Source organism: Dufourea novaeangliae, unplaced genomic scaffold (genome assembly GCF_001272555.1).
Source record: "Dufourea novaeangliae isolate 0120121106 unplaced genomic scaffold, ASM127255v1 scaffold57, whole genome shotgun sequence".
Taxonomy (NCBI): Eukaryota; Metazoa; Arthropoda; class Insecta; order Hymenoptera; family Halictidae; genus Dufourea; species Dufourea novaeangliae.
Genome location: NW_015373937.1, coordinates 1,888,159 through 1,913,073, shown reverse-complemented (window position 1 = coordinate 1,913,073; position 24,915 = coordinate 1,888,159). Strand labels below are relative to the sequence as shown.

General features: G+C 43.0%; 1 protein-coding gene across 1 annotated transcript in view; it reads left to right on the top strand.

Moving 5' to 3' along the window:
* LOC107185430 overlaps positions 1 to 24,177 on the top strand; it is a 34,375-nt gene extending 10,198 nt beyond the window's left edge. Inside the window, exon 2 of the mRNA XM_015573102.1 lies at positions 24,105 to 24,177. Within this exon, the coding sequence (XP_015428588.1) occupies positions 24,105 to 24,119 (15 nt within the window). The 3' untranslated portion in view covers positions 24,120 to 24,177. The remainder of the gene's footprint in view (positions 1 to 24,104) is intronic.
* Positions 24,178 to 24,915: the final 738 nt, after the last annotated feature.

Genomic DNA, 24,915 nt, shown 5'->3' with positions numbered 1-24,915 from the left:
AACATTACTAGGTAGAACACGGGCGGTGAGAGAGTGAGCGTAGAAGGGTGGAAGGGGTTGGATAGGCGGCGGATGGGCGCTAGAGCGTAACCTGATATAGCTGCCAGCAAGCTGCTGTAGACCGGTATCGTATCCTCCCCCGCATCCTCCCTGGTTCTCTCACCGTTCCCCATCCCTTGGATCCTCCAACCCTGCATCTGACTGCACACGCTTCCTAGAGATGCACGGTTACCCAAGAATATTCTCTACGTAAATGCAGCGTCGATGTTTTCTCAGCGTGTCGAGGCCTCTCTCTCTCTGGACTGTTCTGTTTCTTCCCTCCAGGTATTCTCTCCTCCATTCTTTCCACCAAGTTTCTTCTCTCCCCTTCGTCTCTGTTTTCCTTCATCCACCACCTTCGTCCATTTTCGTCCGTACCCCCTATCGACCCACCCTACGGTCGTCTTTTTATTCGCTGATCCAGAATACAGCAGCTGTTACACGGTGGGACGACCCCGATTGGGCAACTGTTCGATATTCCACGAGACAATCGTGGATCCGAGGCCCTAAGCCCTCGCTCCCGCCCGTCACCGTAGGCGTAAGCTGAACGCGCGGACGGAATTGAATATCGTTTTGTAACACGGCCAATTCCGGTGAAATCGCGTTTTATATCCCGGTCAATTTTCCACCCCTTATGAAATTTTGATTTTATTCAAAGAACGAGACACACTCGGGCACTATCCTGGCGTGCTGTTCCGGAAACTTCACGACTATCTAAATTATTTATTTGCTTATTATTATTTTATATTATTTACTTCATAATTTGTTCATTTTTTGGCACAGTTTGAGTATGAGAGATTACAGGTAGAAACGTAAGTTGACAGATTTATGAATCATTGTTCGGGACTTCCTCTCGGAAACCAAGTAAGTTAACACGTTCCGTGCCACAGTGAAAAAGGCCGTACGTAGCCAGACAAGCTTTATATCGTCCTTCAAGTCATAAATTACCGAAAATGTGTGTCTTTTGTTAATAGAGGCTGTCGGTCTTGTTTTAAACTACAGTTCGACATTAAATTTCCCATTCAGGCTGCGTGTACCACCGGTGGTACATGTGGCACGGAACGTGTTAACGATCAACCGTATTTAATATAATTAGGGTGAGCGTTAACATACTTTCCCAATCCGACTATACATCTCAAAATGCCGTGATGATCTCGATATGAAGTTACACTGTGCACCATATATTTACATATATTCGAATACCAATCTGTCACAAAAAAATTGAAAATCAGCTGATATAATCTGGCATTTTCTATCGTATTCGATTCTTACTTTATTCGCCTTGCGGCAGGAAGCCTTTCGGAACGAAACAATTTCCCAACTTTCATCGAGAAGTTACGCCCGCAGGCTCTTAACGCGGGCATCCGGAATCCACAAAAGAACCAGATGAAAGTGGGGAAAGGCGGAGGGGTGGGGGGAGTGAGGGTGGAGAGAGAGAGGGAGAGAACAGGAACGGAAGAGATCGCGAACCCATTCAAGAAGCGGCCGGGCCGAGATTAAAATTGATTACACGGCTTCCTGCGGTGCGAACTCGTGTAATTTGATAATATTACGGGGGAGGCTGCTCGAATAAATAGTAAAATAGTAGGATTGTACGAAGCCATTACTGCAATTCACCGACGCTAGTTATGAAATATTCTTTAGTGGTTGAAGCTGCGCTCGCGACGTTGGAATACGCGCGCATCTCGCGAGAGAGCTGATGAAAGCGCGGCTCCTTTTGTTCCCACGGTTGTTCCGCGAAATTCCCCCGGAATTCAACGTCGACGCGGGGGCCAAGACAAATGCGGCAAATAGAATTACTATACCGTATCACAGAGGCGGAGGGGAATTATTAAACCTGCGTTTCGCGCTTTGGCCCTTGTGTTCATGGGAAGACGCGTCTGGGAAATGAGAACTCACCGCGCATGACGGTTTTATAAATACTGTTTTTATTAAGCGTGTTGTTTGTACAGAGTAACAGATTAAGAGAACACTTCCGACATCTAAACGATTAACGAGACCTTATTCTACGTGTTCCGTTTAAGGAATGATTAATTATTTACTACCAATGTGATGGGAAATTCATGGAAAAAGCAGATTCAGTTGTTGACTTTTCGTACAACTGAACTCCTACGTCTGCCCTTTACAGGTTAATACTACTGATATTACAGTCCATCTTACAGCATACGCGTACCACTAGGTACGCGTGTCTGACTATTACTGGTTAATTCTACTGATATTACCGTCTCTACGGTATCGTTTCTGTTCCATAGCAATTTAATATAAAGCAATAGTCGGACCATATTAAAAAGATACGATACAAGTAGTAACAGCGGATAGTGGTCGGGCTCATTAGCCAGTCGTGTTCAATGTATTAGGTCGTTAACTAACAATAAGTTCCATAATCCGCTCGTAATTGGTGCTAGCTGTAACTGAGTTTATATTTCACATCGATTTTCATTTGTTTCGTAAAATCTACTTGCTATTCTGTAAAAACATTATAAAACATTACTAGGATCATTATAATCTCTAAATACATCTGGTTTTAGTTATCCATCGCCCAACGACAAACACACCATCGAAAATTGCGCAGAAAATCCTACATTCAACAGTCATTCATAAATCGTTTAATTTTCCATCAACGTTCCCCGAGTGCTTGCGTAACGCTTCCGGTAAATTTCGTGTATACACCATTAAAAATTATTTTCAAAACTCTTTCACGATCCAGCAAAAAGGGTTACCGCTTCTTCGTAAACGACAGGTAATTAAAACAGCGGTATTCGTCGCAAGCATCGCGTTTACTCTCGACCGTGACGTTGGTCCTGTCGCTCCCCTCCTCTTACCACGAGGTGGGTTAATTAGTCCAGTAGCCTCGTTCGATACTCGTTATAAACGGTTCTTATCGATACCCTGGTCCCTTTAAAACGACGCCGTTGCGCCCCCCGGAACTTTCCCCCGTTACGGTTTTCCCCCCCCCCCCCCCCACCGTTTACGGGAACTTGAGAACTCCATTATCCTCGCGCGCCTCGCTGCAGGCATTCCCCCGAAAACCCATAGTCGTCGCATCCGTTGACCGAGATATTCCCTTGGAGACCGGAATGCCCCGGGTAAATGGCCTTGAACTCGATTAGATCCTGAAATCCTCAGCATTAGAATCTCTTTTTACACGTCCACTTTCAACGTTCTCCATTAAAACACACATCTTCTACTCCCTTTCGGTCGTCCTAAATGTGACCGACATTAAGGTTTCGCGGCTCGGTAATTAGATCGCCTTTGGTACCCGTTAAGCGTAATCTTGGGGATAATTTTTGCTTATTACAGTGTCTGGGGTCGTAATAGGCCACTCCAGAGGAGGGAATTAGCCGAGGAAATCCGAGCAGAGGGGTGAGGATAATTAATAGTGATCGTATTAAGTCTAGGGATCTCGAATCGACTGTCTTTATCCCGTCATGCGATCCACCTAACGAGATCCCGTTCGTTGTCGGGAAGAAAGTTAACGCGACAGGATTGGACAGCACGTAATAATTCACGATGTTTCATAAGTCGGGTTCACTTTCCAAGTTCCCCATTTTACAGCCACAGGCGTAGGAATGATTTTACTCGAACAAACACAACAGCCTTCGAACACTCATCGATGATTTTCCGTATCGCGAAATCGAAAGTGATTCACGATCGATAAGTTGTTTCTGAATACGACCATCAAACCGTCATCATAACGTAGCTGATACTCCTTGAAGAGCCATCGAGTGCGCGACCGATATTCCTGTAAAACTGTGCGGTCCCGTCTATAGGCGTCGCGATAAAACATCGGGGGACGAGCATGGAACGGACAATTTCGTTCTAACCGTGACGAGAGTACGAAACGAGCCTGGCAACACAGCATCGGTGCCAGGCGTATCGAACCGATCTACGTAGGATCTGGCGGCAGCTGCAACGGCGACGCCCGTGACTGCATCGAGGTCGACCGTATGCAGCGGAAAGGGATGAGAAAGGGTTGCAGGAGGGAGGCGTAGGGGGTAGGAAGGGTTCTTGCATCTGGCGGACCGCTACTGCTGACGTGGAAGCACCGTGCACGTATTGCAAAATAGAGGCAGAGAACGGCTGATGCGGGAGGAGGTGGGGAAGGGCCAGGGCAACGATGGGAAAAGAGAGGAAGTCGGACAGGACGGATACGCCAGGCCGCCAACGAAGCCGCGCGTACCTGCCACGTGGACTGCTGGCCGCTTTAAAGTGGCTCGTTTGAGATTCGCTCGTTTTTTTTCCATCCCCCAACCCACCCACCCCTCCTCGACGAAAATGCTCAGGATACTTGAAACTATCTCCGAAGGGAATTTGTTACTTCGCACTGGCGATTTTTAATCCGGTGCTTTTTTTTTTCAACCCCTAGTCGGAACGGGCTTCGCGTTCGGTACGGTGGGGTTTCTGCGTACGATCCAGGGAGCCGTTTCGAGCTGGGAATTAGATGAATCGAAAAGTGGATCGTGTAAGATTTTTGGTTGATTGTGATTTTGTGTTGGCGGGGAGGGGGTGTTTCGTTGGGATTGTGGTGAATATGCGGATGATTGGTGTCCTAGGTTCTACATTCTCGGTCTCGTTCCTTTATCAAAATCGATATTGCAGGGTATAGCTAGAATTATTTGGTATGATTTGATATGATTTGGTATGATTTGGTATAATTTGGTATAATTTCAATGATTTGGTATGATTTGAGATAATATGGTACCCTGTGAAAACAGACAGACTTGCTTGCGCCATGGTGACAATAGAAAATGGGAACTTTGGAATGCATAATCCTAATTATACGCTACGATTGGGTTTCCGTGTACTGGAACGATGCGGGAAGTTTCTGAGAACCTAGATCAAAATAAACCCAGACACTATGGTCCAAGGGTTAACACGTTCCGTGCCACATGTACCACCGGTGGTACACGCAGCCTGAATGGGAAATTTAACGTGTACCATCGGTGGTACATATGGCACGGATCGTCTTAATGTTGAACTGTTGTTTAAAACAAGACCAACAGCCTCTATTAACAAAAGTTCTACAATTATTTTAATAATTGTATAAATAAGTAAACAATTAACAAATTCTATATAAATATTTCTATTTTGTTTCATTTATATATTTATTTATATTTTGTAACTAAAATGCTGTTTCAAAAATATATTTATATCACCAATATAAGTATATTCCGAATAAAATGTATTACTTTTACATATTAATCCATATAGCGACTAATTAAATCCGTCCCATGGGCATAAAAATCTTCATATAATTTAGTACTCAAAGGGTTAATACGTTCCGTGCCACATGTACCACCGGTGGTACACGCAGCCTGAATTTAACGTGTACCATATGGCACGAAACGTCTTAATGTTGAACTGTAATTTAAAACAAGACCAACAGCCTCTATTAACAAAAGACACACATTTTCGGTAATTTGTGACTCGAAGAACGACATAAAGATTGTCTGGCTACGTACGGCCTTTTTCACTGTGGCACGGAACGTGTTAAAGGAGAAATCCACAAAAAATTTAGAATACTGTATTCTACACTACGATCACAGTACAATTAAAAACTGTCCAGCTGTCGTGCCATGTTCTCCTTGCGTAAACGAGTGGCAGAATGTTTATCCTGTTATTTCAAACAACCACTGGCCAATTCACACCATGGACCGTCTGAAGAATAATCACGCGAGGCATTGTCCATTTACAGGATCGTTTCATCAACACTTTATTTATTCGTTACCAGGGCTACGCAAAATGATCGATCACTTTCAGTGGGAATGTGTTCACGGGACGAGGGAAGGGGGTTTAAATTCTTGATAAAGCAACGGAACGATGTAATAAGAAACTCTCGCGAGAGAAAAAGAACCGGGGCCACTTTTCCGGTGCTTCTTGCATAATTCGCAATTTCGGAGTTTTCGCGGTGCTGGCGGAGGAAGGAGGGCGGGAGAAGCTGAATGGAGGAACGAAAAGGGGGAGCGTTAATTAAGCCGGCAATCTGTTCCCTCGTTACTCGTCTCGAAGCAACACAGCTGACGCCGCGACACCGCTCAACTTTCTGTCTAACATTAAATACATCGTATCTCGCGGACTTAACGGGGATAGAGAAAGAGAGGCCTCTGGTCGGAATGAATTTAAAACGAGCCACGCGGCTCTGAGCCATCCATCGGCAAGCTAAAAGACTGCCAGATCGAATGGATCAACCGTTGCCAAAAATGACACCCTCGAATCAATTGAATTTTGTATATACAATATATTATTCCGAAATTTCTTTTACCGCGCCAGTTCCGAAAATGACGTGTCACGAGACTTCCCGCGAGATTAAATACCGAAAAACTCTCGCGAAAGTCCCGAATCCGACGTTTTTTTTTTTTTTATTTTATTTTTTTTATTCCCCCAGAAATACTTGAATCCCCCGAGGGAGGAGGCAGTGGGTGGAAAAAAAAAGTTTTAATGCACGTTCGAGCGAACCGCGTCGCAATTGGGAACGAATTTCACGCGTATTCGAGCCTCTCGCGACGCGCATCGAGCGGAACCATTGCTCTCCCCGTCTCGCGACGCTAGGCCGATCGACGCGATTGCCGCGCGAAACTAGTTGAACGAACTGTAATTACGCGCGCGACAGTGCGTCCTCTCGTCATTCGATTCGAGTCACGCCGTCCAGTCGACGGGAGGTGTGGCGGTAAGGGTGGAATGAGTTCGTTTCGGCCACGAATTCACGACGCATCATCATCCCCCTTTCCACCCCCAATTCGACACGCGCCGCTGATCCTGGCGGAGAACGCGCTTCGCGTTATGAGCGGGATAATTAATTAACTCTCGTCGCACGGACGAAAGTTGAGGAACGGGGAATCCGCGGGAACAATGGACGGGGGTAGAAGTTTCATTGGGAAGTTTGATTCGAGGCGCGGTGGTAATCATCGGCGAATTCTCAACGGAACTACGAGACGCGCGGAGCAATCGTATAATTACCGCGGAGAACACAGACAGGATTGAACCGAGGCTGATTTATATTCATAATATGTTTCCGGTTCGGTCCGATGAGGATAACGAGATGGGATAAGGAGATCCGGTGAAACGAAGAATGGCGTTTCGATGTCGACGATATTACTGTTGCTTAAGATTCTTTGTGAGATTAATGGTCATTATATAATTGCCATAGTTTGATCGTTTCATAGTGTTGGGGCCACGTTCTTGGGTCTACGGCGCGTCCAAGAAGGGGACAATAGAACGCTTTCTTGGGAAAGTTTTTTAACCCCTTCCCGGGTTTTAACGAGTCTGACTCGTGATGAAGATTTTGGCCCAAACATGAATATGACGAGCCAGGCTCGTGAACATAAACATCGTAATATAGCGGTCGTAATTGAATGTTAGTTCCTATCAGTATGCCACGAGAGTTAGTCATGATTCTCATAATTGCTGTTACAAAGCAGTTTAGTTATTGAAATTTAATAAACCCTTAAAAAATGCAAAATACAAAAGTTTTATTGAAAAGTTTCATATCTATTGAAGTGTTGTTTATTCATGAAATATAATATTAAAACTGTCATCTATTACAAAATATAATATATTTATAATATCTACAAAAGGAAAAAGGATTAGAGTTTACTTCCACAACAGCAGTGTCCCGCAAAACTGACTATATCACAGGCATTTACATTTCGGCTCTTATCGTGACTTTTCTCGAGCATCAGTCTGGCCTGTTTACCACGCGTTGACGCCTAACACTTGGGCCCAAGTTTCGTCGAGCTAAATGGCACGGGAAGGGATTAAGGAGCGTGCATCCGGTCACCCTTAAAGGTTTTGGGGATATGATTGAAAATGCAATCGAGGGCATCTGGAGTGTGTTACGGCGGTACCGTTTTTAACGGCACTCGACGCGCAGTGGGTCCGAGAGAAGGCATATTTATGGGCCTTCGAGGGTGGTTTCCTGGGAAAGCGAGGTTTGCGCATCAGTGTTGTATATATTGGGTTGGCAAGAAACTAATTTCGGTTTTGTAGTGTGAAATAAAACTCATTTTTTTTATACAAAGAATAAACTTTAATCAATCATATATTTTCCATTTTGTTCAATGACCTTTTGCCATCTTTCTTGCAGCTTCGTGATTCCGCGCTCATAGAATTTCTGGTCCTTATCAGCAAAAAACTGAAGCAAGTGCGACTTAAGGTCATCATCATTTGTAAAAGTTTTACCATTCAAAGAGTTTTGCAAACTTCGAAATAAATGGTAATCAGATGGTGCCATATCAGGGCTGTATGGGGGATGCGACATCACTTCCCAACCAAGCTCCAATAATTTCCCACGAGTTACTAAAGATGTGTGAGGCCTTGCATTATCATGGTGGAACACAATTCCTTTGCGATTTGCCAATTCTGGCCGTTTTTCTTTTATTGCTTCATCCAGTTTCAATAGTTGTTGACAGTAAACATCTGAATTGATCGTCTGGTTTCTTGGAAGCAACTCAAAATACACAACACCTTTGTAGTCCCACCAAATTGACAACATGACCTTTTTTTGATGCAATTCAGCTTTAGATGTGGATTGTGCTGGTTCATCACGCTTGGACCATGATCGTTTTCGAATAATGTTACTGTACATGACCCATTTTTCATCACCAGTGATGATACGTTTCAAAAAAGGATCGGCTTCATTGCGCTTGAGATGCATATCGCAAATATTGATTCGTTGTGTTAAGTGAATCTCTTTCAATATATGCGGAACCCAAATATCGAGCTTCTTAGCGAGTCCAAGACATTTTAAGTGATTTTCAATTGTTGTATGCGATACATTTAACCTCTCTGCAATCTCTCGAACAGTTATGTGACGATCCTCTTCAATTATGGCTTTGATTTGGTCATCATCAACTTCAGTAGGTCGACCAGAACGTTGGTCACCTTTGAGTGAAAAATCTCCAGAACGGAATTTTTTAAACCAATTCTGACACGTGCGATCTGTTATGCAATCAACACCATAAACTTCACATATCTCTTTGTGGGCCTCAGCAGCTTTCTTTCCTTTACGAAAATAAAAGAGTAAAATATGCCGAAAATGTTCGTTTTCGCACTCCATGTTAAAATTGACCCTGAACTAACAGCTACAAACAAAAATTTGCACAACTTGCTTCTGAAGTAACCTAAATGTGACTGATATCAAATGTCAAAAGGAAAAAACCATAACGCAGACAGGAGTCCTTCAAAACGCTTACAACGCTATCTATGTGTCACAACCGAAAATACTTTCTTGCCAACCCAATATTTGCATCGTGCGAGTTGCGCTACGATGCGTGGTACGGTAGGAAAACCGCCCTGGATAGTCATTGGCTCTGGCATATTCCCACTCCGTCTCTTGGTATGGAGAAGGGGCAGTTGGAGGGGTCGTTCTGGGCCTCCTCGGCTTTTTAGCTGTTAAGAAACAGTCAGAAACAAATTGAAAGTCAAAGGAAAAGAGTCCGGAAACATTATAGAGCCGTTTTTTTCGCTTATTTAGAACCTATTCGTTTCTTAGTTTTATAATCAGAATAAAGTGTAATAGTTTTGTAACACTAACCACTACTCATGTACATGCCGACGTGAGCGCTACAGGTCGCGGATATGTGCGGAAGGAAACGATTCGGCAGTTGGCGATAGATGGTAATTGAGAGAAAACGTACAGATAGCCATTGTACATCATTAACATATTAATAATTTATTAAATTCATATTATTACATTTACGTGCCGAATCTTCCATTTCAACCACCTAAGATTGTAACAAAAGTATTAATCAGTTTGTCAGCAATAAAATTTGTTATTTATTGCCAAATACAAAAAACCTCAAGACTCTCTTCAGTCTGGCCTCTCTATAATCGTGTCTCTCTATACTCGCATCTCTCTGGACCGACACCATGATCTCGAGAGCAGTGCCTACAATTCTACAATCATTTCACTCACCCTTTCATCATAATACATTCATTGTCGCGTGAACTCGTTATCGAATATACGCCAACAAGATTAAAAGAGAATCATCTCACAACGATTACACAAAAACCATGGAGAACCAGAAATGTATCCAGCCGTTCCCTCGTAACGAGAACACAGAGCCAATGTAACAACTCGTAACAATCCCCCTGAACAGAACCCGAAGCGGGGGGACAATAAAAAAAGAACCAAAAGCAACCCAAGGGATCGTAACCAACATACGCACGCAAATACGCGTTTCTGTCTCCGGACGTATATATACGTATATATCCCGAAGCTCAGAAATCGCAACGTCAGTGGTTCGCCGAGTGGTTGACAACGCGTGACAGAAGGACCTGGTACGAGGAACCAGAGAGAGAAAGGAGGACTGTGCTACAGCAATAAACCGGGGGAGGATATAAAGGGACGACCCAAGAGGAAAGGGATAGAACGCGGTCAGAATGAGGGACGACACGGATGGTAGTAGGAACGGGAATAGGTGGGAGTAGAAATCAGCCGGTGGAAATATTTTAGCGCCGCGGGGTGAATCCCTTGATGACAATTCCAGCACAACCAATCCCGATGGCCCTTTTGCCGGGCGAGGCGCGCTGCAGCCAACGGGTTCTTCTTTTTGTCCCGGTGTCGCGGACGCGTTCCACGCACGCCTTTGGCCGGAAGCGAAATTTCCGTATTACGCTTCGTACCCCGATATCGTTCTCCGTCTCTAGTACCCCCTACCCCCCCCCACCCTCACCCCTGCTTTGATCAGCGTTACCTGCCTGGAAGGGCAGGGAGAGGGGGTGGTATGAGGAAAGGACATCGTGTTGCGGGCCTTTGTGCGGTCCCGAACGTGCTTCGTGTAGGTACGACGCTCGAAAGATTACGGTAACTGTGTTCTCTATCGAGGACACATCGGTTTACAAGACAGACGCGACGACCGGAAGGCAGACGGTTAAATTAATACTTGGAATGTGTAGAGAAGCTGGCTTTCTCTGTGTGTAAGTAGCAGTCGTGGATTTTAAGCGTGTGCGTGTGTGTGCTAACTGCTCAGTAGTTGGTAATGGGATATGAAGGAGACGCGTTTAACGAGAACGGGTTGCTGGTGAAAGTCACGAGATCTGTGGTAGGCTGTTTTACACTACATCTTTTATTATTCTCGTTTTAAAATGTTTCTTTATTTCTCTGCAAACGTATAATACTTATATATTATTTTATGTTATATAAGTGTGGGATCGGGAACTTCACACCCAATAAAGGAGCAAATAATATCTTTGGAAAATAGGAGGGTTCCGTGGAGCAGTGGGTATATTTATATTTGGTCATAATTATTATTCCTTATTAGATAAATATGAATAATGAAAAATACTAATTCAAAATAATACCTCTTTTTTTCATCTGTGTGCCAGCTTTGATCAGATCCGAGTCCACCTTACCAAATACGACCCTAAAAACCACCTTACCATTCGAGGATTAATCTAGATCGCATTAATAACAAAATATATACAGTTTTTCGAAATTTTATTCTTCGTGCATTTGATTTATAACATAATGCAGTCTACTTTAATAGAACCGGTAAGTCAACAATTTTAATGCACGCAACAAAAGACGCTAATTACCCCTGTACCGGAACAATATTGTAACGATTATCGAGACAAGTGGATAATCCAAGGATTAATTTATCCTCGCCCGTACGAAGTGTCGTCGCCGTGCTTTGATCAGTGTTACCCGTGAAAAGGACATCGTGTGTGCGGTCCTTTGTGCGGTCTCGGCGTGGTGTGTACAACCCTTCGATCGCAAGATTACGACCACCGAACCCTCTCTATCGACGACAAAGGAACGGAGGGGAACGGCCGGCGGGCAACCAGTTAAATTAATATTAAAATATGCGCGAAGCTCGCGCGTATTATCGACACAGAATTCATTAACGTGTTTCTTAGCCCGAACTAAGTCTTGCCAACATCCGTAGCGGAAGCAATATTCCCCGTGTTACGTTCTTAGCCTCTCAATAGATTGACCGGTTTCGATCGGCCTTACCTCGATCAAAAGACACGTTGCAAACCTTTGCTCTGCGGTCCCTTTAAGGGTGCAGCATATAAATTGCTCCGTTCTGTTCTACGCCGAATATTACGAGACGTTGAACAGTGTCGTCTCGAACATGGAGAATTACAGGTCGGTTAGTAACATTATTATGGATTCGGATTCAGTGAAAATACGACACTCTAAGGTAAACAATAGATGTAAATTAATCTTTTGTGAGTGATGGGGGTAATGGATAAAGAATATCTCGAAAGTTTTGCATATTCATGGTTTTCTTATGTTTTACATTTTATATCATTCATTTAGGTAAAGGTCATACTGTCGTGACAACTTTTAAAATCACTCATTATCGTCCTATATTATGTCGACGTTGTTCACGCTTATCGGTTCCAATTCACGATCCCAACACACAAGAAAAAAAAAAATCCTCTCAATTCGTATTCATTTCTAGCCCCCGTGCATTTCGTTTACTCGAGAATTTCTGCCGGTGAATCCGGCACGTGGCCAAGACGCAGGCCATCGTTATCGTCGTCGTTCGGGCATATGCCCGAGGAAAGAAGTCGCGTACCCGGAATATCGATATTTTCAGAGCAACTTTTTTTCACCAGCAGCCAATACATTCGTCGCGTCGTGTTCCGCCATCGATCTTCGGAAGCAAAACGGTCCTCGTATCCCAGGAAATTTTGCTTCCATGTTGTTGCGACCTAACGCTGGTAGGCAACGGTCGCAACGATCATTGCCCTTTGGATTGTCGATACGATTGTTGTTGGCACGCTATTCGCGAGATTATTAATTATTAACCCATGGAAGGCTGATGGTCTGGGACGAACGCAGCAGAAGAATCCAGGGTCATTTAGACCCCTAGGAAAATTCCTATAGTATGTAGGTTTCAATAAAGAATTATGTTTAAAATTTCATATACATTTCTAAATTCATATATTACGTTCACATATAACATTTGCATATTATATTTACAGATAAAAAGAATAGGGCAATAGCTACAAATGGGTCAAAATGATCTTGAATTCGATGTACGGGGGTTAATCGACACGATGGATAATTGTACGAAAATTCGTTTCTTAGATAGAAGAACTAATTTTCTCACACATACACACATCTGGTAAAATACATCCGCGTCTAGCGAGCACACTCGTCTTTCAACGGAAAATACAATTCCCAGGGACGAACGGGGGATGAAGAATGTTCCACGGAGTTAAAGGGTGTGTTCAGCAAAGTTTCCGTGACGCGCGGCCGCGTAACGAAGTTACAAAACAGACCTGGAGGGAATGACGAAGGGAGGGGAAGTTGGATAAAAATTGATTATCGAACTCTCGTCGGGTCTCATCCGCGCGGAACACCTTCGCCGGTCTTTTCTTTCTTTTTTTTTTTTTACGCGCCACGGCTGGAACGGAAACGGGACGATCCCCCCCGTTGTCGTATCGATCGGAAAGCGGACCGGAGGAGTTACTTTCAAACTTGAAATTGCATATTATTGGATTCTATCGGCATCCCCGTATATTTCACGTCCGACTGCAATGACTGCCCACGTCCAAATGTATCAATTTCTGTTGTTACGCGGCCACCCCCTTTTCATGGAATTTTATTTCCTCGTTGTTTGAAATATACAGGGAGTCTCCGAAAGTTACGCACAAATGGGCATGAGGTAATTCCTGATCAAAAATATGAAAAGAAATTTTTCATTTGTGGCTTGATTATCGAGGACATCAAATTTGAAAATCTGCTGGATAGGCGTGCAATTGAATAGAACTTCGCTAACGAGTCTATCGATTACATCCCTTGTCTACTACCATGACAAATAAACGCGTTTAAAATTAATGTTAAATATTTTCGACTTCTTTGTCGCATTAGAATCACTTCATTCTCCCTTGCACATAACTTTCAGAGGCATTTGAAACACGCCACTATACATATATTACTAGATACTATTTTTTTTTTCGTTCTGTTCCAGAGATATTCCATTTCTTTTTTTTTTTCTATTTTGTTGGTTTAGAGGGTGATCGTTGAGTGTGGTTCCGAAGCTCTGCAGTTGTATCGTTTCGTGTGCGTGGGTAAAACCAACCGAGCGACAGTTTGTTTTTAATTATTGCGCACGCGGCGACCGTAGTCCCTGTGACTGTAATTGTGCAATCGTTAGTCAGTCACGGCGAGGAATTGCGGGCGAGCACGCAATCGTTGAATCGGCTTCCGTTTCGAGCCGCGTATACTCAGACGATCGGTCTGGACGTTGATGGATGCGGAATCAGACCTTCAAGAATCCCGAAAGAAAATTGCTCATTCCGTTCGCTGCACGGAATAATGTTGCAATCAGCGAACCGTGATTGCCTTCTTAACCGACTCTTTAATCGCTCTATATTGGGATGGGGTATGGGAGGTCACCTAGGTCGAAGGAAATGGATTATCTAAATCGAAAATTTATTCGGTAAAACCGTGAATGTGTGATCCTTCAGAAATGAAAAATTATTAATGAATTAAGCAATTTAGACGTATCGGTGCGTTAGTACGAAGAGGAATGAGAGGAAAGTTTCGCGGTGAACAAAGGGAGATCTCTAATATGATTTATTAGAGTTTCAAATAGTCCGCAGATTTTATTTCACGTGTTGCACATGCAAATTGTGTAATGCCCGGTGAAACGGAAGACTTTAACAAAGATTGATAGCGTTTTATTTGTAACTTCTTACAGGGTGAAGCTCGTAATTGGCGGAATATGCTATTTCCCTTCCGTCTTCCTTTCTCAATTCATCTAACGTAAGGTGAAATAATTGCAGCGTTCTACCCCGTACAATGAGTGTTATTACCGTCAACAGATTCGTGCGTATTTTTTGGACATTTTGGAACACTGAAAATGAAACGCGAATCACTTCTCTAATTAATAATATATTTTTGACAATTACCAACAATTTCTTGCAATCTTAATGGCACTTTTTTTAATTCCATTTCTGTGGAAGGTTCTGTAAATTGTGCGAACACGTTTCCACGTATGACAGTCTGGAAAATCATCTTCAAATTCTCCTGTTATTCATTTCATTTTAAACTCTTTCGGCCCACTCTTCCCACATAATCAGCCAGCGCGTGGAAAAACAGACACGTCGCCGTAACCCAGACGTCCCCATGGGCGGCTCGGGGACGTTCTCGAATACCCAGACTCTGGCCGTTCGCGCGACGATATTTGCGGACGCGGGTCGAGGTTTCATTTGCTCCTGGGTTGTCTACGACGGCATGCAGGATATGAGATTGTACTAGCAACTGTGCTCACCTCTAACAAGGTTCCTCGAGGCTCGTAGATACCGCGGGTGGCTGTCGCGACTGCGTGTTTCCCCTCCGACCCTTGTCGTTTCGACGACCTGCTACGAGGGGTAGGAACTGTCGCAGAGCAGGGCGAAGGGGGATCGTTCTGGTAACAGATATAATCGCGTGGATAACGCGTTCACCCACAATAAACGGGCTGCGTGTAATTGACGAAATTTACAGTGGGTGTAAAAAGTATTCGTACACACTTTAAAACGGAACTCTTTTATAATTGGTCCAAATGACTTGAGGTTTTTTGTGAAGTTAGAGACATTAATTTACTAAATGATGTGAAAAAAAAAATTTGAAATAGTTGCAATTGGTCCGAATCGCGAAGAAAATATTAAAGGTCGTGTTTTACAACTTTTTAATCTGGGGCTATAATGAAAATTTAATAAATAGACATCAAAAGATATGAGAATTGTTAGATTTAGTACAGTTCTAGATCGAAAGTCGGGAAAAACTGCGATTTTCAACATTTTTAATCGTTTGTATCTCGTAGCAACGTGAACCGATTTTGATGAAATTTTCAACGTGTATAGCCTCAGATTAAAAAGTTGTAAAACACGACCTTTTTTTTCAAATTTATGTTCCACATCATTTAGTAAATTAATGTCTCTAACTTCACAACCAAAAAAACTCCAGTCATTAGGACCAATTTTAAAAGAGTTCCGTTTTAAAGGGTGTACGAATACTTTTTCCACTCACTGTATATCGCAAACATATACCGTGCCTTCTTGATCTTCAATACAAGGTACCCTCTAAGTGTTCTTACGATAATATTCGTTGAATGCTCGCGTTGCCCTCGTGTACGAATATTGTTTCTTGGATTTACTGTATCGAGTCAGAGTCCGAACGGATTCGATGGAAGGAAAACTCGCAGGAACGCGGTCGCGGAATGCGGCGTAATCGCGCGGAATACTGAAAGTTTGTTTATTCTGTGGCCCCCTGGATAGGAGGGGGCTCGACCGCAGGCGTGTTCCGTAACTTTGGTCGGAAAAAAGAATAATTGCCAGCCGGAACAAAGAACCGACGCGTGTCAGAATGGTTCCTGGTTAATTTCGCGGATAATCGTCCAGGCAATTTGGCCGAGCGGTTTTCCCCCGTTCCTCACGCGGAAAGTAACCCCGGAGACTCGGCAGGAATTCCGCGTGAATCGTGGGAAAGAAGACGAAGCAGAGGTTGAGGGAGGAGGGAATGGAGGTGGATGGAAGTTGTTTAAATCGCGTCCAACGGAACCCCCGCAATTACCGACTAACCAAACCCCTGAAGTTTAAGCCTCCTCTAACGAATCCGAACGAAATTTTAACTAGGTGTCCGGCAGAAGAGAGTTAGCGGGGGGGGGGGGATGAGATCGGAATCGGAATGGAAACTGTTTTTCATTCGAGGGGACACTTTACTTGCCGGCGCGACGCCACTTTCGGGAAAGACGAACTTTCGAGAATAGAATGTCGCGGGCGAGAAAAGTGCTTAAAAAGAGATAAGATTAAAATAGATTCCGGTCTAAGCGGGGTTTTTTGACGAACTTTTAGGAAATGTGTGACAGGGAGGGAGCAGTTTTTCCTGGGATCAGGATAATGCAAGTTTGTTGTATTCTCTGGTACGGTATACCTAATGGCAGAGATGAGTAAATTCATTATTTAGACGAAAATATAAGTCACTCATTTATGTTTGAATGAATATGAATATTTTCACTTTAAGAATTCAGTTATTGTACCAAGAAGTATCTATTATTTCCTTTACATGTCCTTTTGAATTAGTACACGGATATGCGAAGGATACTTATCTACTCTCGCCTACTCTCTTCTATTACCCTCTACTGTGATCTACTCTGGTCTACTCTTACATGAATGAAATTGTGGTTAACTGTGATTGTTGCCCATTCAAGACCTAAAATAGCAATGTAACAACTGGCCCCGTGCGATACGACGGAACATGTTTGTAAAAACCTCGGCATGAAGATGACGAATCGACGGGTATAAATTACAGAAAAGTGGCTGGAAGCTGTACACGTTTCGAGAATAGAATTTCGCGAGCGAGAAAAGTGCTTAAAAAGAGATAAGATTAAAATAGATTCCGGTCTAAGCGGGGTTTTTTGACGAACTTTTAGGAAATGTGTGACAGGGAGGGAGCAGTTTTTCCTGGGATCAGGATAATGCAAGTTTGTTGTATTCTCTGGTACGGTATACCTAATGGCAGAGATGAGTAAATTCATTATTTAGACGAAAATATAAGTCACTCATTTATGTTTGAATGAATATGAATATTTTCACTTTAAGAATTCAGTTATTGTACCAAGAAGTATCTATTATTTCCTTTACATGTCCTTTTGAATTAGTACACGGATATGCGAAGGATACTTATCTACTCTGGCCTACTCTCTTCTATTACCCTCTACTGTGATCTATTTTGGTCTATTGGAAATTATGGTTAACTGTGATTGTTGCCCATTCAAGACCTAAAATATCAATGTAACAACTGGCCCCGTGCGATACAACGGAACGACGTGATCCAACAAACAACATGTTTGTAAAAACCTCGGCATGAAGATGACGAATCGACGGGTATCAGTTACAGAAAAGTGGCTGGAAGCTGTACACGCTACCGTCCAGACGCAATTTCGTTAAGCTTCAGACTTTTTGAACTGCGATTCCGGTATAATTCGCCCCGACTCCGTAGAAGTACACGAATCATCCTGCAAGATTTACCGTATACCATTTTTATTCGTCCGATGGGAGGAGGGAGTCGTGGAAAACACGCGAGACCCCGGGCTTCGAGAGACAAAAGAAGCTCGCTTCTCCGTGGCTAAAATGATTGCGGCACGGTGATTCATAGCCGAACGCGGGGCAGAAACCTGTGTCAAATTTAACGCCGCAATATCTTAGAGTGGCCGATGTATTTTAATGGAATCCTCGAAACTCGAAAACCACCGTATGTATCGCTCCGAGAGCGATTTCATCATTTTTTCAGGTGACCCCGCGGACTCTGAGCGACGCGTACGTACCATTTTCTCGACGCCAATCCAATGAAATCGATGACAGACCGAAAGAATTTGCCGAGAGGCAATCTGTAAGATTGTGATTTGCTTCTGTTCCGACATACAAGAAACGAACAGATCACAAGGATTCTCTGATCGTCGTGGATATACGATGCCTCAGATTACATTGTTACTAAAGAAAAAGCTGTTCCAATTTACCCCCCGAGTGCCCCATTTCCGGGTCGGAGGACATTTTTGGGACACCCTGTATACACGTTGATGAAGAGTGCAATTAATTCGGAACAGGATTAAAAGAAAAAAACTTGAAACGAAGTTTCACCGCGAGGCAAATAGGTGAAAATTAGGAACGAAAAGGGGTTGATAGCGAAGAACGTGAAAAGGGGTGCGTATAATCGCGCCGCCTGTCGTTTCTCTGTAATAACCGCACGCTATTAAGGGGGTGGTCGGTTCACAGGACGACGACACAAGGGGGTTGGGGATGGGGACGACGGGGGTGCTCGGGAGCTTGGAGCAAGTCGGCCGCAATTAGTTTTACAGGCCTCTCCTTTCCATCCGGAGAACCGGCAGACGATGATCAGCCCTATCGCTCTCTCGCCTCGAGGGTGCACTCTCATCCATCAGCTCGAAAAAGGGTTGATCTTTGAGATTTTTTTCCCGGGGAACAGTACATGTTATTTCAACAGGATAATTTATATTCTTACCGATGTCTTTTTTCTAAAGAAAGTAGAGGATTTTTCTTGTATTGGATGGGTTATAATTTATGGTAGAATCAAAGACACAAATTACAAATATGTAATAGAATGAATCTTGATTTAATCGTACGTAGTTGTGAAAATGCTTATAAATATCGATAACGCCGTGGTATTATTCATTATTAGACTACGGATTTTATGCATTCCACGCCTTCTAAAAAACACTTAGACTTCATGAAACAGTAAAATTATTCATGAACAATCTACTTCCACACCTATTGAAATCAATTTAAATAAAATTAGTCGACATTCTGTAGGAAATCCTAAGAAGAAAAAGGTTCACAGGAGACACTACACACGCAATACTGCGACTAACTTAAACGAACCGCCTTTCACGTAATTACCGCGCGTAGCAAGACTTTTCTCGTGAAACTGGAACGATTTAAAATAATAAACGGAGCAGAATACCTAGGGCGTGCCGTTCCCGGTTTCCAGTTGAAATTCAAACACGCGTAACGAAGGTGAACGTCGTGTCTGCACGGAAAAGGCTTATTCTACTTCGCCCTCCTGCTGCCCCGGAATCTGTTTGAACGTGGGGCGGGCGGCGGCCCTCGTTACGAATTCATGAGCGGAATATGTGTTTCGTCAAGAGGGAGTGGGATGTCTGAAATTTTTACCAACGCCGCGGGGGATCTTTAAACGATTTCGGAGCCTGGCGACGTCCCGATATATCGGTTGCTCTCCCAAGGGGGAAGAAAAAACTAGGTTCACCTCTCTCCAATTTCATTTTGATTAGCGGCCTCATAAAACATTTATCCGCCGAAAAGGAAAAAGAAAACCTGTTGGAAAGAGAGAGAAAGGGTGGATATTTCGCGACGGTAAATATTTATGCCGATTAGGTATTCCAAGCCGGGGGCCCTTTGGTCGTCGACGGTCAAAGGAATTTCTTTAATTCCTCGCCTCTGATCTCTCATGAAATTACACCAGCCCCTGGACGAGTAGGGGAAGAGGGAAACTTCCCCCTGAACGCGGAGGGAACGTAAAGGATCGAGATGAAGGGCAGGCGGTTGACGAAGTGGGAAATTTTGAAAGCTGCCACACTCGCTCGCTGATGGTGAAAAGGTTCAGGAAGGGTTGAATAATTTTTGTCAGGCCCTATTCCTTCAGATCAACTCATATTAAGATCGAATATTCATATATCATTAGTGAAAATAGACATACAAAATTTATGCACAAGATAGAATCAAGTTGCGGATACATTCCTACGATATTAATGAAAATTCATCGAGAATTGACTTGTATCATTAATACTTTCAAGGGTTATATCATGTAATGTTCTATCAATATATTATATTTTCATTTTTACCATCTAAATGAATAGATTTCTTTAATTTTCGCCAATAACAATCAATGCTAAAATGATTTTCAAAAATTACTTTGTTTCAAAAAGTAGGATCGTATGTCGAATGATACAAGGTGAAAAAATATATAAATTCCTAACTAAACGATCTGTTTAGTATTACTGGGTTATATCATGTAACGTTCTATCAATATATTATATTTTTCATTTTTACCATCTAAATGAATAGATTTCTTTAATTTTCCCCAATAACAATCAATACTAAAATGATTTTCAAAAATTAGTTTGTTCCAAAAAGATCGTATGTCGAATGATACAAGGTGAAAAAATATATAAATTCCTAACTAAACGATCTGTTTAGTATTACTGGGTTATATCATGTAACGTTCTATCAATATATTATATTTTCATTTTTGCCATGTAAATGACTAGATTTCTTTACTTATTGCCAATAACAATGAATACTAAAATGATTTTCAAAAATTAGTTTGTTCCAAAAAGATCGTATGTCGAATGATATAAGGTGAAAAAACATATATAAATCCCTAACTAAACGATCTGTTTAGAATTACTTTGTTATATCATGTAACTTTCTATCAATATATAACAGTTTGCATTTTTACCATCTAAATGAATAGATTTCTTTAATTTTTGCCAATAACAATGCTAAAATGATTTTCAAAAATTATTTTGTTCCAAAAAGTAGGATCGTATGTCGAATGATACAAGGTGAAAAAATATATAAATTCCTAACTAAACGATCTGTTTAGTATTACTGGGTTATATCATGTAACGTTCTATCAATATATTATATTTTTCATTTTTACCATCTAAATGAATAGATTTCTTTACTTTTTGCCAATAACAATCAATGCTAAAATGATTTTCAAAAATTACTTTGTTCCAAAAAGTAGGATCGTATGTCGAATGATACAAGGTGAAAAAATATATAAATTCCTAACTAAACGATCTGTTTAGTATTACTGGGTTATATCATGTAACGTTCTATCAATATATTATATTTTCATTTTTGCCATGTAAATGAGTAGATTTCTTTACTTATTCCCAATAACAATCAATACTAAAATGATTTTCAAAAATTAGTTTGTTCCAAAAAGATCGTATGTCGAATGATATAAGGTGAAAAAATATATATAAATTCCTAACTAAACGATATTTATTACAAATCTGTAGATATCCCTGGTCTTCAATGACCCAGCGTCTGTGGGCCAAGGGTTAATGGGAGGTTGCATCCGTTATAACCAAGATTATACGAACAGAGGTGGATCGAAATGAACTCAGTCGAGCGAGTTATTAAATATTCGAGCCGACCCCCTCTCTCTCTGGTATCAATGGGCTAGGTTCTATGTCGGAGCAGCTCGTTCGTGGCTGGTCGTCGGTCCATTGCGGCGGACAGGTACGACCCGTATGCGTGTACAGTTTCAGCATTTATGGGAGCATTTATAGCGTGGGGGGAAAGGGGTGGAGGGCCACGGGTTATTCGGCGGTCGGTGGGATAGTTAGAGGCACCGATGGCTATCGGCCGGAGGTGGCTCCAATCATTTCCCAATTAGCAGCTGATTGCGTACAGTCCACGGTAGAACTTTGACCCACCGCAGATCGGTTTGCTACGGTTAATTCGGGAACACCGTAGAGACGGACCCGATACACCGTGTGCAAACGGGAAGGGTGGACGTCGAACCGTGAGCTAGGAGGTGGGACGATATTGGGTAGGAGAAAAGAGGGAGGGGAAACGGTGGAGGTCGGCTCCAGCGGCGTTAATATCTCACGACGCGAATCGAGCCGGCAGCAATATCGGAGATCGCGCAAATTGCGATCGGCTAACGGAGATCTTCGTATCCGGACGCACGCGACCATGCAGGATTTATAGGATGTCCGTTTTTCATTTGCACCACACCGGCGCCGCTGTAAAATTAGTCGACGGGCCAGACGTATCCCTTCGTTGGATCGGCTTTTCGCCGACAGGGAATTTTTATCCATTCCCGCTGCGTTTACTTCGATGATCGCAATGCGAGGAAGAGAACCGGAGAATTTTCGGGATGGTTGAAGGAGAAGTTTGTTTAATTTCAAGCTTTTAAACGGTACACAGCAAATTTATTTATACTTAGCTACTCAATTGTTACATGTCTGTATCCAAAATTGTGAGTCTGCAAGAAACTTCTGCAGTCCAATAAGAATGATTTTTCCATTGAGAATCTTTATTAACATTGAATAATTGTGTTACAACAGCCGTTACTAGAAATTATTTCACCTCTTGCATAAATATTAGGTCGAATCATTAATAACTTCCGTTCTCGTTTTTTAAAATGTCGATTTGTGGTATTTTAATAATAAATGTCAATTTATGTAACATCCCCCATTACCTCTAAACATAATTATTGATGGTCAGTTTGACTCTAATCCTATGACCGTTACTTAATAATTGTATAATATTTACTAATTGTTTCAGTGTTCATGACGGAAGGTACTTGTGAATCGACCTAATATATTCCTTGGCGTAGCGATATTGATCTCGATTATAGGATTCAAACGATACTTATTTTTTTCACTTTAACTTTAGCGAAAACAAGTCGTTAATAATTTAAAAAATATCCCGAACTTCGATTCATTGTTCAGCTCCCATCGTATCATCAGCATCCAGCATATAAACTTTAAAATTTAAGCACACGATCGTGTATGTGTTTCGATTAGCGTGCAAACAACAACGATTACAGCCGCTTTGCATTCCGCTGTGTCTGGTGTTTGATGGATTCAACGTTATATATTTTTCGAAGGCAAATATTAGCGTTTACATCGTGTTTAACGCATCGTCTGTGACTGACTGTTTCGTACGAAGTACAGTATAATTTTCTGTATATCATTGCAGATTTATACGATCATACCACCTCTCTTCAAGCTCAACATATTTTTTCATGCTTTTCGTCTGCCTTCGTAGGACAAACAGGCTTAGACTCTTATATTTGTTTCTCCATACTAACACTGACGATGGTAAGGAGAGTTTAGAGCTCACGGCTATAAAGAGTAAATAAGTCCACACTAACGCAATCTTTAATGGGAGGGGTGAAAAGAGACCTTGAGTGGTCAATAATAGTCCGTAACAATTATTTCCCCTCTGCTTCCATCAGCACCGCGTCGAGAATTTCGCGCAATCAAGTTCACAAGCTCTCGCACGTTTAATCCCCGGATGTCCCCTTTTTGTACCCTCGTTACTCAACGGTACTCGTGTCCCCGTTCCGTCAATCCCGATGGCCACCTTTCGCAGAAGCGACGCGCCCAGCAGTTCCCCTGCCAATGAATTTCCACTCAGCAACGGGACGGAAAATTAGTGAGTTCGCAGGGTGGAAAGAGTCGTTCGAGGGGTGAGCGAGTGAAAGAGGAATGATGTTTCGTCGATCGAAATTCTTCGTCTCTCGTTAACGGACATTGTCGCGCGGAATTAGAGGCCGATCCCTCTTTGTTCATCCCCCCCCCCTACCCGCTGGACGTCCCTTTAATTCCCGAACAATGCGTGGAAGCTGACTAGTGACGAGAAAAAAAACACACACACATATACATACATACAGTGGACAACAAAGAGCCAAATAAAAACCAACAGACAGACATATGGGGGGGGGGGGGACTGTGAATTCGCGTGTTCACACACTAGGCGTTTTAACCGTTTTAACGAGACCGGGACCGCGCCCGCCGCCAGCCCAGGCATCGTTCATCATTGCGTGTCATTGTGTGTTGCAGAACCTGGCGACCTAGCCGTCGCGACCCATTGTTCCACGCTGGCCGCCAACGAGCAACGCAACAGAGACAGCAGCAACGCCGTGGCACCGACGACGGCAGCACGAATGCCAATGGCAGCGACGCGAGCAAAAGCTATTCGCCTGAGCACCGTATCCGGCGCGTGTCTAACCACGACCGGAGGCATCTGCCTGCGAGACGATCTTCCCGCCGGGAATTATCCGGATACCGTGGAAGCGTCTTCGCGGCCGCGGAATGTGTCGATCAGAAAATCGTGGATTCTCTGCCGAAGGCCGTACGTCCTTCTGTTCCTGTCAACCTAGAACTGGGATCGCTGGCTGGCCAACGGACCGTATACAGACGATTCACGAGGGAATGGGTGCCTCGATCAGATGACAGCTCGAGGAACGCCACGAGATGAGATTGGTCGTAACGTTTCTTTTTTACTTTGTTTTACGGGATCTGTTTGACTTTGGGGGACGCCTAGTTCAGCATCGAGGTGTTCGTTACGAGAGATGGGAATGGTAGGGATCCAGATCACAGGAAGAGGATGATCAATGGTGATGCGAAGTAAAGTCGAGCTGAACGTATCATTGCCTCGCTATCGAGATATACCTACATGAACCAGGGAATGAACCATGGACAATTGTTGGTCAACGGGGGGTCAGAAATGAAGTTCGTACCGCGATAATTCGCTTCTGTTTACTGCGATTGCACACCTGATTGAAGAGATGTAAGATATTGTGGGATCGGGAAGTCCGTACCCAACAAAGGAGCAAATAACATCTTGGGAAAATAGGAGGGTTCCGTGGAG